At 36.4% G+C, this 13,658-nt stretch overlaps 1 protein-coding gene across 1 annotated transcript in view; it reads left to right on the top strand.

The window, feature by feature from the left end:
- TLK1 (tousled like kinase 1) overlaps positions 1-12,988 on the top strand; it is a 70,143-nt gene extending 57,155 nt beyond the window's left edge. Inside the window, exons 14-21 of the mRNA XM_075710088.1 lie at positions 2,777-2,858; positions 3,144-3,235; positions 3,322-3,411; positions 4,202-4,371; positions 5,522-5,657; positions 8,148-8,259; positions 8,554-8,661; positions 11,704-12,988. Of these exons, the coding sequence (XP_075566203.1) occupies positions 2,777-2,858; positions 3,144-3,235; positions 3,322-3,411; positions 4,202-4,371; positions 5,522-5,657; positions 8,148-8,259; positions 8,554-8,661; positions 11,704-11,880 (967 nt within the window). The 3' untranslated portion in view covers positions 11,881-12,988. The remainder of the gene's footprint in view (positions 1-2,776; positions 2,859-3,143; positions 3,236-3,321; positions 3,412-4,201; positions 4,372-5,521; positions 5,658-8,147; positions 8,260-8,553; positions 8,662-11,703) is intronic.
- Positions 12,989-13,658: the final 670 nt, after the last annotated feature.

Raw genomic sequence — 13,658 nt, 5'->3', positions numbered from 1 at the left:
TTATTATGTAGATTTGAAAGTAATAATTACATAACTAAAAAAATTAGTCTGTTTTCCATGATGGCAAATACAAACACTAACACTACAGTTTCACCAGCACTTTAAGGCTGGCTCTGTTGCTTGAACGGAAGTGGTTCTGCCTATCCCTGACTGCTTCATTATGCCCTTGCCATGTTTCCTTTCACATGCTTGCAATGGCATTTCTTTACTGAACAGATGCTGGAAATTGATCCAAGTTAAGACCAGCTCCTGTGGTTTCTTTTTCTGGATTAATTTTAACCCCAGATCCAATTTCCTAGTCTAGTTCTTTGCCCCAGTTGCAAAAATGCTTATGCTGCCTTGAGGAGAGAGGGCAGTGCAAGGGTGGAATGCGCAGCCAGGGGGAAGGAGATAATGGGACTGGGCTTTCTTTCTGCACTAGTAAATGTTTATGAAACAGTAGCCTTAAGATTTCAGGATTTTATCTTTTACTTGTTAGACACAATAGAATTATATATACGCTAAGACACTTAACCATTAAAGCAACAAGATGTGAAATTGTGCTTAACTGTTTTAATGGTTCCCCATACCTACCCTGCAGGAATACAGAAAATTTTTGTTACCATGTGACTGTAGGGCTAAGTGATAGCTAAACTGGTATTGTGTTTTGGAGATGAAAAATAATGGGTGTTAATGCTTACAATTCGATGGCAGAATATTTTCTTTTAAAAAATAAATGTCCTACAACAAATAAACAAGCAGTGCTTTGCAGCTTAAATGATAACCTTTTTTAATCTTCAGTGTTTGCATTAGAAGAGGTTTTTGTGGTGTTTTGGGTTTTTTTTTTTTTAAAGGATCCTTCAACAAGAAGGAATAAATGCCACAGAAAAATGACAGGCTTTGACTGTGTAAATATTGCATATATGGGGCAAAGACTGTCTAAAGTACAGTCCCAGTTGAAAACAGTTACAGGACATGGCCAAGCAGACCACTGCAGCTTCACTGCTCATTTTCTGCAGTCAGTGTCAACACATTTTTATGGTACAGAACAAAAAGCTTTACGCTGTGTGTTCATGTTTTTGTGGGACTTTAGACTTGAGTATTTACCAAGTGGCCAAGCTGCAGCTTACATGCATAATATAGAAGACAGAAGCAATGGAGAAGTAATTTAGGTCTGTAGCCCCTGCTGTCTTTCCTAATACGTCTTGGCAGCTTGGCCATTTGATAAGGGAGAGGGTTCTGAAGTGAAGCAGCTATTGGGTTCTGACTCATCCTGTTGGGTTTTCAGCTTCCAGCTGTGGTGCAAAGCTGAGCCCACTTTCTTATTCTAGCAAAGTTCCCCTCTATGTCCCTCTAACCATGTATGCCCTCCCCAAGCATCCGAAATATGAAGCAGGCGGCAAACTCACCTGTTCAAGGTTCCAGCCTTGACAATGAAGAGTAGGAAATACTGCCTAGTTTAAAGATGGGTAAACTTATATGTCTGCATGTGTTCAACTGCACTGGGATAACAGGACAAGTTGAGAGTGCGGGTTAGGGCTTTCCTGTCTGGGTTTAGAGCCCACGTGATGCTAGGGCTACCTGCAAGGTGCAGATTCTGAGCCACAGAGAGCTACACAGAGTAGCAACAGCAGCAGTGGAGAGGGAGGGTGGTAAAGTTCACAAGATTGGCTCTACTAGAGGCATACATGTAATAGAAGGACCAAGAAAATACGAATCTAAATTTGTTGAGTGTAGTTTTCAAGCATTGGGCTATGGGTCATGTGACATCAATCGCCTACTGATGCTATTTCTAAATTCGTTATTTCTTCTACACTGAGTGCATTACTTATTATTAATGATTTTTTTTAAAAAATGTCTTTAGCATTGAAACATGTATTTTCATACTGAAGAAAATGAAAGTTTTCTGTTTAAAAGGGGCACAGTAACCAAGAACATGCATCTTCCCTCAAATACTTGACTACCTATGACCACACCTCCAAAACTGTAGAGAACATGGAAGGATGGGATGACCTATTGGCAGACTGGCCCTAAACCCTTCCTTAAAGTTTTCTATGGAGTGTAATTGGCAGCTGGCCCTAGATTCATGAATATAGTTGTCTCATCATTGCACTAGAAATGTGATGAGTATTCACCTCCCTTTGCCCTGGTTGGATGGAAGGATGTATTTTGTCTTCTGCACATTTCAGGAGAGGGTATGGTCCTTTTCTCTGTCCTGCAGCATCATTTTGTGTTTGGAAGGAATGTTTTCTTCTTGCTTTTGATTAGAGTATGAGCAGATATTCAGTCCTTCGGTGTGTTTTCCCCATATTGCTGTTTGTTATTTGTTAACTTCTTAGTGTTATATAAAATCCATTTTGTTAAAACGAGGCATGTATATACAGCAGGTCTGGTCATGTTTCATGTGAAATTGGAATAATATCCTCCTCGTCTGTTCCAGAAAGATGAAGCTCTAAAAATTGGCACAACAAAGAGAGAACCCTTGTATCACGTGTTTAAATTTAAGGGTACTTTTCTTAATCTCACAAAAATAGTGAAAAATAACAAAAAGTTTGCCAGAATTGACTGGTTTGATGATGGTGTTGTGATAGCATTTGTACACTAGTCAAAAGGTACTGAAATTGGCCACGTTGCATAGTTGTGCCATAAGGTTACACATGGTGTAATATTGTTCAGCATGTTATATATTGCTAGTAGAAAGAAAACTTCATTTGAGAAGTAATACTAAGAGGTTTTCATTTTAGACTCTGTTTGTATACCTTAAATAGAATTAAAATGAATTTTTTTTTCTTTCGAGATTTAAAGATCACCCCACATTGAATGAACGGTATTTGTTACTCCATTTACTTGGCCGAGGTGGCTTCAGTGAAGTATACAAGGTAGAGTGTGTTGGGTCTGCTAAATCCAAGGTTTGAGCCATGTACACCTGTACGTTTCATTTTCGGGGGAAGGGAGGGGTTCTAAATAAGCAAAAGGATTGTAGTGTTGTATACTTTTTAAACACTGGTTGAGCAAACTTCGATTAACCCATGGAGGGAGGTGGCATTACAATAGACTTGTCAATAGACTTGTGAATTACATGCCAATTTTTTCCTCCCTTTATTGGGTGTTATTTTTATCATCTTTGGTTATAATTTTTCCATATTTGTGGGTTTCTTTTTTAGGCTTTTGATCTTTATGAACAAAGATATGCTGCTGTGAAGATTCACCAGCTTAACAAAAGCTGGAGAGATGAGAAGAAAGAAAACTACCACAAGTAAATATTAATGGCTTACGCTTCATATGTTAAATTGAATAGCATTTTATTGATTGTAGAAGGTTAATGTATCTATCTTCTTTTAGACATGCCTGCAGAGAGTATAGAATACACAAAGAACTGGATCACCCCCGGATAGTTAAACTATATGACTACTTCTCCCTGGATACAGATACGTAAGTACATAAAATGATACATTTTCTAGAACTTGGCAAGGATTTTAGTGCTGTATATTAGATAAACAGAAATTAAGAGTATTTGAACAGAAATAATATGTTCTTGCTTTCAGCCAAAGTGTTTAGGGTTTCCTTAAGGGGACTTAAAAAAAAAAAAAGAAACCACAACCAAACAAAAAAACCAAAAAAACCCACGCCACACTAGTTGCAGAATTTTATCTCGGATAAGTATTGCAGGCCTTCTATAAAGTGATGAAAACAGTGTTTTGCAACACCTGACTAGCAAGCCCTACAGGATGTCCTGAGGGTGAAAGGGACATGCAGTGCTGTAATGTTTTGGGGCAGAGCAAGGGCTGCTGCAGGGCAGCTCCAAAAGGCTGCTGTAGCTTAGACAAGCTTCCAAGACTAAACGACATCAGGGAGCGTTGCTAGCCTAAGTGTAGCCCATGGTCACTGGGCTGCACCTCTTTGCATGAAATGCTGTCACGTCTTAAGGGATAGTGAATGTATTTTTCTATTGAGAAACGTGCCTACATAAATAAGGGGGTTTTTAACCTCTTGTCAGTATGGATGCATTTTCTCTTTTGGCGAGTATGAATGTTCTGATAGATGTCAGTTTTTATAAGCTAATAGTTATGTCATGTGTTCTATTAACAATTTCATTCATATAGTTTAATATTCAGGCAGCCATTCTTAAACTTGCCAGTATCAAACTAGGTTGTCATATCTCCGTTTCTGATTGTGCAGTTTGATACATTATTTAATTTTGTGTCTCTGAATTCTACCCTAGGTTTTGCACGGTGTTAGAATACTGTGAAGGCAATGACTTGGATTTCTATCTCAAACAACATAAATTGATGTCAGAGAAGGAAGCTAGGTCCATTGTAATGCAAATAGTAAATGCACTACGGTATCTCAATGAGATCAAGCCCCCTATTATACACTATGATCTTAAACCAGGTAAATGAGGAATGTTACAATTGAAAATGTCTTTTTTTTTTTTTTTTAAAATCCTTTATTTTCTGTATGTCAGGCTTATTGTAAACAACTGAAAAAAGTGTGTACTTTTCTTTCAAGTTTCATTGCCAAAATCACCTGTCTCTTCTTTGGAAAAATGTTTGTCATAACTTTTCTACTTTGTATTATTTTGATTTGAATTTGTAGGAAAAAATCATATAGCACATAGATACATACATTGATATTTAACAATATAAACAGATAAGATCACTAGCTGGCTCAATCCTGTCTGATCATTGTGGAATGCTGATGTACAAATAATTTTTTCCCTTATGTATTTCTCAGCCTATAAAGGATTGAAATAGGTAATCAATGACTTTCAGCATCCCAGCATAAGCACTTCAAAACAGGACTTTACCAAAGTTTTGTCTACAATGAATAATAAGCATTGTCATAAACTATGTATTCTGTCTTGATTTCATGGCCTTTATTTTACCACCTTGCATGAATGATGCTTGCATTCTTCGTGTACTTTAATCTGCTACGCTTCCAAGCGTGGGGTTTGTAATGTAACTCTTAGTGCCAGCCTGTTGGCTTGCTGCTGTGTAATAAATTGTTCATTTAGATTTCTCTCATATTATGGAATTGTACAGAATGTATTCTTAGTCTCATTAGTTTTCGTTCTCAGAGGAACTTCCATCAGATAACTTTTATATCAAGAAATTATTGTACAACTTTTAACACATGGAGTAGGATTGACAGTATTGCAGCAATTTCTTGGCACAATTTTGTGGCATATGCAAGCCCTGAAACCTGTAGTGCAGGATTTGTTCTGGGCAGAAAAATATGAAACTTCGTTGTAACTGGTATACTGCTATGTTTTGGTGTTTCCTTACCACATTTCAGTGTTTCCTTGATGTCCAGCCAGCTCCCAGCTGAGGGAGCTATTTCAGATGATGATGATAACCTAGAGAGTTCCTGAGACTGCACTGAAATGTGTCATAGTGAAGTTACTCTAGACTTAAGGATATAAAGATGATGTAAGGTTGTCACCCCTCATGAAGTTAGATGTTCCTGAAAATTGCACCTGGTTTTGAAAATAACGCATTCTGTTAGCTTTTCTGAGATTTTTTTTTTTTCCCCCCCCGGATAGGTAATATCCTCCTTGTAGATGGAACAGCATGTGGAGAAATAAAAATTACCGATTTTGGCCTATCCAAAATAATGGATGATGATAGCTATGGTGTGGATGGAATGGATTTAACTTCACAGGGAGCAGGAACTTACTGGTAATGCCTGGTTTGATTTTGCTGTTTAGACTCTGGGTCATCGTTCAGATTTCATAAATGCTCTCTCATAAAGCCAATTTGGAGAGAGAGCTAGGATTAAAAATATTAAAATGGATGACAAAGATTTTTGTGCAGTACTGTGAATTTTGATGTTCCCAAATGTTACAATGGTAACATAACAAGTAAGATAAGAGAGTGTGTGTGTGTGTTGTTTATTTATATATATATATAAAAAACAGAAGTGGAGATGATCACTATGATTTAGAAACATGGTTTCCCTGAAGAAGCAGGTGTTTAATCTTTGGCTGTAGGTGGTTGAAGACATTTGACAGAGCTGTGATGATTAAGTGTGGGTGCTTAGTCCTTGGAAATCTTAGAGCAGGGATTACCAGCAGGTAATGTCCTTAGGACAAAAGAGTATTTACTCTTCCATCCTGAAGGTTAATGACAGCTCGGCAGCTGTGATTTGTTTTCTGTGTGCACTTGCATGCTTGTCCAAAAACCTGAAGTTTTAGAGCTGCCTACAGAACAGGAATGACAATAGGCATTTCATTGCTTACAGAAAAGCTGTTTCTAGAATTTGCTCTCTAAAGATGCAGCTTCTTCATGGCACAGTAGCTCTTTGAGCCTGGGTGCATGGTAGCTGTGTCAGAGTGGGTGGAATAGAAAGCCTATATTGGCCAGGTTATTACGAATTCATTTGCTCTTTCTCTTCTCATTCTGCCTAACTAAACAGAGAAGCCAGTGTCATTCCCATTTGCTCTGCAACTTTCCCCATATTCGGAAGTTGCACATAATAAAGTTTTTGCATTTTCCTTCAGATGTTTTAGAAAAGCAAACGCACATATTCTTGCATAAATGCCAATGCACACATGCTGTGAAAAGACAATTATTCAAGTTGAAGTGTTTTAGAAGTGTTAGGTTTTTGTTACTCTTTTTAATGCTTTACCTATTTAAACACCAATTTAAGTATTTCATTGTAGGAACATATGTAAAAAAATTTTAGCCTTTGGATTTCATCTAAAATGTCACAGGCACTAGTGGTGCTGTAAACTGGGAGATCAAAAAAGGTCTGTGACCATTATAGGTTCATGATGAATCGCTGCATTTCTAATTCACGCTTTCTCTGAGCCCAGAATCTTCATTAAGGAGGGAAATACCTTGAGTGAGCTTGAGGTGGGGGGTGAGTTTATTTAGAGCAGATTGCACAAACTGTCAGCAGCATAGTCCTGGAAGGGATTTCCTCAGTCACTGGGTCTGGTTACCTGCCTTTCCAGGCAGTTAGGTCACATAATCTCTTTGTAAACTTACAGACGTTTGTATTAAATTTAGTTAGTGTTTTGTCCCCAGTAATCTGATTTGAAGTGTGTTCTGTAACCTCAGTTCTCTGATCATTAGAAACTTAATCTTCTAATTTACCAACTGTGTTTATTTGTGGCCAGTTTATACTTGTTTGTTCCTGTGCCAACACTGTCCTCCCTGAAGTAGCTTGTTTCCCTTCCTAGTACTTGCTCCTTGGTGTTTTTATAGCCTTCAATTTTTTTTTCTCCTGAATTGTAGGCTCTCCACTCTTCAGATCATGTTAGTAGCTTTCTTTGCACTTGCATCACTTTAGGCTCATTTTTCTTGATTGTTGTAATCAGAATTGTACACGAGTATTCCAGAAGAGATTTTTTGAAACTGTGTGAAATTCATATTTGTGTTGCATTCTTATCTCATTTTTCTGCTTATTTCCATTTCCACAAATACTTCTTCAGAATTTCTTTTAAAGCCTTATATGCTGTTGATGAAAGAATGTCTGGTCTGTAGTTGCTCTAACAGTTTTTATGCCTTTTCAATTTTAGATATTGCAGTCAATAATACTTAACTGCACCCATATTGATATGTTTGGGAGGTTTTGTTTGTTTTTTAAAGGCGGTTCCATTTCATCAGTTTTGTAATTTAGCAATGGCACAGGAGCTTCCTGAACTTTCAGCTCTTTAAGTATGGCTTCCTGCATTTTATAGGAATGGAAATAGCAGTCACCTTTGTCTAGCATATACCCCTCTGGTTAATGTCATCATTCTTACTAAAAACTTAGGTAAAGGGTCTTCAAGCCATATCTACATTATCCTTGATTCCTAACCAGGCCTTGCTGTAAAATGCCCTATATGGCTTTCATCTTTTCTTGCTCTGGTAGATGGAGGAGGTTCATATTTAACCTAGGATCCCAATTTAAAAAAAAGCGGTAATTAGTGATTCAGGTAAAGAATGTTAATATTTGTGCTTGTATTAAATAGATCTTCTATTTGACTGACTGACTAGACAAAAAACTGTAATGTCAGTTTTGACGGCCATGCAAGGTGTTGGAATACAGATTGTAAGGCAACTGTACAGTTGTCAAAAGATCAGACGTGTGTGTGAAGTGTTTGTGTAATTTGATATTAGAGCAACTTCTAGTGATGCCATACATCTACTTGCAGACACTGAGATGCATGTTTTGTTTTCCAGGTACTTGCCTCCAGAGTGCTTTGTAGTTGGCAAAGAGCCACCAAAGATTTCTAATAAGGTTGACGTATGGTCAGTTGGAGTAATCTTTTTCCAATGCCTTTACGGTAGAAAGGTAAGGAAAATGTTGCTTGAAAATCTTAAGAGTTTTAGTGTAAATGCCTGTTTCCAGTAGACTGTGAATTATAGTCATAAAGACGTGAATCTACGTGGAAAATTCCTTGTGTTACTTTTTGGTGGTGTGCATTGATATTGCAAGAAACGTAGAAAATTTTGACTGAAACTTTTTTATTTACAGAATGGTTGGCATTTTGTGTTAACACTGCAACAACTTACTGTAGCATAAGTATTTATGAAATCAAAGTAGTTGGACAACTCTCATGAAGAAATTAATGTACTTATTTTTCAGCCATTTGGCCACAATCAATCACAGCAAGATATCTTACAAGAAAATACAATATTAAAAGCCACAGAAGTTCAATTCCCTGTCAAACCTGTTGTAAGCAATGAAGCCAAGGTAACTTTTCGTATATCTCTGAGTAACAGTTAAAAAGTTCATCATGAAGGATTCAGCTGTAAAATTGCTGATAACTTAAGAATGCTGTGGGATGTAGTAACTAAATGTGTAGGGAAACATAATGGAAGACTAGTATTTTGATGTTTTTATTTAAGCAAACTTATTCTGGGACTTCTCAAAATCATGGACTTCAAAGCGAGACTATATATATATATATATTCCAGAAATTTGTGAGTGGTTTTAAAGTAGGCTGCCTCAAAAATTGTCTGCTTTGCTTTTTCCCAGAGGACCCTATGTGTCTCACTCAGGCTGTCTCACTAGAAGTTCTTGTGAAATACTTCTGGTAACAGTAACAAGGTCTTTCTGAAAATAGTGAATGTTATTCTTTGCAGCCTTATTGGCTTGAAGAACTATTTGACTACCAATACCTGGAGGATATGCCTGCTAACACTCTTCCCTGAAGTGTTATATACTACTTCTTTCTTGAAAGGTCATAGTAGGCGTGTATTGACTCAAAGCTGAGTTTAGAAACATAAATTCTTAAGGTTAGGAATCTATAAGATATGTTGATGCTGATTCAGGAAATCGGACTGCCAGAATAGTTGATCTGCCACAAAGGTGTGGATGGCAGTGTTTCCTGTATTTAAAAATCTTATTTTGAAACATCTGTAGTATCAAACTCATCTCCACAGACTAGCTATTCAGAAACAGATTAAGGTGGTTTCCCAAATGATTGCTGCTCTCAGCATCCGTAACAGAAATCCAATTCTGGATACACAATCATATTCTGAATATGGAAGAAAACTTGATGTATGTGTTACTTGTTTGTAAAACTGTCCCAATTTTTGAAACATATATTCATGGCTAGATGCAGTAGAGGTGTGCTCGTTTTAAAAAATGCCAAGATAGTAGAATACCTATTCAAGTTTCAGCAACTAATTAACCATACTTAGATTTGGGACACAAGCTACAAAAAATTTAGGAATGTTAGGATTTAGCTTCTAAAGATTAAAAGGAAAGGAAACCTATTTCTAGAGGCTGTAACTTCCCAAGAAAATAAGTCTTCTGGGTACTGCTGTTACAATTTGTGGTGTATTTCCATTGGTTATAGTTTCTAAAAGTAGTATTAGTGAGTTGCAGTTAAGGTTATGAAAATTCGGTTGAAGAATTGTACTTTGTCCTGGGTTTTTTTGTTTTGTTGAGGGTTTTGTTGCTGTTTTTGGTTTTTTCACCCCCATTTGGAAAAATTGTGTCCCTTGAATGCAGTTGACAAATATGCATCATATAACTGATAACATTACATGTTAACAGTTTATATCCCTGTCTTTTAACTTTGCGCTTCTTTGTCGTTAGTAGTTTTTATATAGAGGATGTCGGGAAAGAGTAGACAGTTCAGTATGGAGAATTGGCAGCTTATTTTCATTCTCTGCGTATTCCATGCTCTGTTTGTTTGTTTGAAAGACTAAAATAAACTTTCAGTGTTCTCCACTCTTATTAACATTGTCACGATAGCTGTAAGAGAGAGGGAGAAATTATTCTCTGGTGGAAATGCTATAAAACAATTTCAGACTAACTTGTAAATTCAGACCATTTATGATGACTGTGTAGAATCCAAATTGTCTTTCAGATTTATAGGCCTGGCAGTTGGAAAAGAACAGCTTGTAAACTGAAATTCTGATTTGGAAAACATGGAGATGAAACAAATATGGAACCTGAAATGACATTGTTTGGTAGTTTTCAGACTGTAACTGTCCTTTGATCCTCCTCACTGTTTCCTATTTTGTACAGTGTTCTTCTTTGCATCGCAGTAATGTGTCTGCAGTGCCACAGAAGCATGAAGTATTTTACAAACATCTTAGACACAAACTGTTACTCTGAGGATCTTGCAAAAAAACTCTTAACAATTCATTTGTTATGAAGGATTTATTGTGAAGAATTTGATTAAAATCCATAATGTCTGAGAACATGTGAATATGTGTTAACAGATGTGCATGATTTTTGTTTGGTACCTTGTTCATGCTGGATATGTAAACGATAGAAGTAAATTCTAGCAGGATTCTTTGGAACTTGTATCAGATTTTTTTTCCTTTACTCTCCAGTTTTTAATTGTAGCACAGAACAAACAGCTGAACAGACTTATCAAAGAAAAGATATGTAATTCTTCTAAATTAAGTTCTAAATTAAGTAATGATGTGCTAATCAGTTCTGTAGCAATAATAAGGATTTTCTATCATTAAATGTTGAAGTCCAAGCTCTCAGGAGACCAAATGTTCTGTGTATGCTGGACATAAAACTTGACAGAAACTTTCAGCACAAAATGATTGGCATACATTGTATGGACCTAAATGCAGGAAAACATAGTATCTCAAGAACAGTCCTGAAGCTAGCTACAGAATTTTTCAATTGATAGATATTTTTACGCAGATGGGATTGAGTTTTTTCTGGGAAAGGAGTTCCAGCTAGGTAGCGGTTTCTTCAATAGCCTATTATTTAATGCCTGTTGAACATGACAACCACCATAGTCAAATTTCACGTTTTGCTCTATTCCGTCATGGCACATGTGGTAACGCTTGCTTTCAAAGGTCAACTAAAGTGTTGAAATTCTGTCCCTGCATCTTCCATCTACTCTTCATCTACCGCACAGCTGCATGGTTTTAGAAGCTCCGTGGACCTCCTTTCTACTTTTTCAGTCCTCTGACATTTGCTTCTGGTTTTTGCTAAGCTTCAGGGGTAACACATGCAGAATTCTAATTGTGTGAGATGCTAATGTTTTACTTGTAAATATAGTTCCTAAACATGGAAATACATATTTGAAGTGTGATTATTTGAAGCCAATTAATGTGCTGATTTTTTTTTTTCTGCTGTGACGTTACATTTTTTCATTGGACTCGGTAGTAAAATGTTAAACTGTCATTTGAATTGAATTGCCTAAGAACAAGAATTTGTTTAGAACCTAGTTTATCCAGGAGCACATGCATATTTGCTTGTAAGCAGATGTAATTATTTGGAATGGCATTGTAACTTTTAACATTTCTTTTCTAGGCCTTTATCAGACGCTGTTTAGCATACCGAAAAGAGGATAGATTTGATGTCCACCAGCTGGCTAATGATCCTTATCTTCTCCCTCATATGAGGAGATCAAATTCTTCAGGAAACTTGCATATGACTGGGCTAGCAGCATCCCCTACACCACCTACTTCAAGCATTATTTCGTACTGAAATTTCTCCGACCGAGGAATGGCATGATACCTTTGTGTAGTTTCCAGATGCAGACTTGAGCTTGAAAGCATTTGAGTGTTTTTACACAGGACAAGTTTGATAACTGTGTTTTCAGACTGAAGTCCTTCTACATAGTGTCATTTGTATGATTGGAATGGATCATGGACTGTGAATAAATGTACCCTTCTGAGAAATACCTTTAAACATTGAAGGATGACGCTGCCTGTTACACACTAACAGGTATACTGTGTTTAAGACTGAAGAAAAGGTTTTTAGTTTTTTCTGGGGAACATTGTAAATAATCTTTTTAATACTTAAAGTACATTTGGTTGATACTGGAAAGTTCTAACATGAAGGGTAGTTTTTCATTATTTAAATAAAAAAGGGTAGCGAGCAAATTTGAAAACACAGGAAAAATTCCGTGCCTGGTTATAAACTAAACAAACTGCCATCTTTCCAAGACATTGATCTTTTGAAACCAAAGTAAGGAGTGTGAGACAGTCAAAGATATGTTCTGTATCAGATTCCTCAGATAAAATTGTAGTATTTTTTTTTTGGCAACTCAGGCTTGTACCTCCAAAAATGTGGTGGTGTTTCACTGAATTTAGATTGGAAGGGTGATATGGAATTCCTGGTACTTATTTCTCAAATAGATTGCTAATTTTGAAATCAGCTCAATTTTCTAAAAATACTATACTTGCTGTCGTATTGAAACTTGTGAAACTTTCCAGGCTTCTGATAAAAGCAAGCAACAGTATGAAACCAAATGCAAACAGGTCATGTATAATGTTCTATGCAGGAATAATGATAAATTCCCTTCTAGCTCTATTGTAAATTGTTGTACAGATGTCACATTTTCAGTTAAATTTCAGCAACTTATTCCTGTACAAATGTTTAAAGTATGGCTTTTTCTAATTGGATATTGTATTTTTTTTAAGTCTCCCTCAAGGCGCTTTTAATTGCTGCTAAATGACGTTGCTTTTACTTTTGCAAAAGAATCAAATGATGACCTCCTTAAGGTGCAAGTCAACTGTACGTTATAGAGAGATTAAGAGTAGGTAATTCATTAACAATCAAGGCATGTAAAACAGATTTGTGTTGGCAATATACAGTACAGTTCTTTAAGTCAGTTTATTGCGTTCTCAACCTGCAGAGCGCATTGATACTAGATGTAGAAGTTGCTCATGGTTATTCTCTATTTCTGGAAGTTCCTATCAACAAGGAAATGTTTCTTGTGGCTTGTACAGATATTTTAAAATGTGAAACATTTTCTAACTGCCTTGTATGGTAGAAACTTATTTTTCAGAACAGTGTATCTCTCGCTCCCATTCACTATTCTTTTTACTATCCCATTCTTGATGCTGAGTACCTATATGTAATTTTGTCCATGTTGCAGAAAAAGGAGGCTGTATTACCACAGGTTTTCATTTAGTATTGTACAGTTAAACTGTTGCTCTTGTTTCTGATGTTGCAAGCCATTTTGTTTTCATTGTATATAAAGAAACATTAACTGTCTCTTTAAGATGCTGCTGAAATTGTAGAGAATGTAGCCAAAACAGTAATAAACAATGACAGTTGAAATTTCAAGGTTTTCATTGTGTGTTTTTGCATTTCAAGGAAGGGCAAATCAGCTAACTGTATCACTGAGCTACATTTAGCTATTTAAAGCAAACTCTCTTTAATTACAAACAAAAGGCCAATAGTAAAATAATTAATTAAAAGTAACATTGGAGGTGAAAAGGGAAGATTCCATGAAACTTAAAACATCTGTCATAATG

This window comes from Pelecanus crispus, chromosome 5 (genome assembly GCF_030463565.1).
Source record: "Pelecanus crispus isolate bPelCri1 chromosome 5, bPelCri1.pri, whole genome shotgun sequence".
Taxonomy (NCBI): Eukaryota; Metazoa; Chordata; class Aves; order Pelecaniformes; family Pelecanidae; genus Pelecanus; species Pelecanus crispus.
This window is presented reverse-complemented; position numbering and strand designations above follow the sequence as displayed.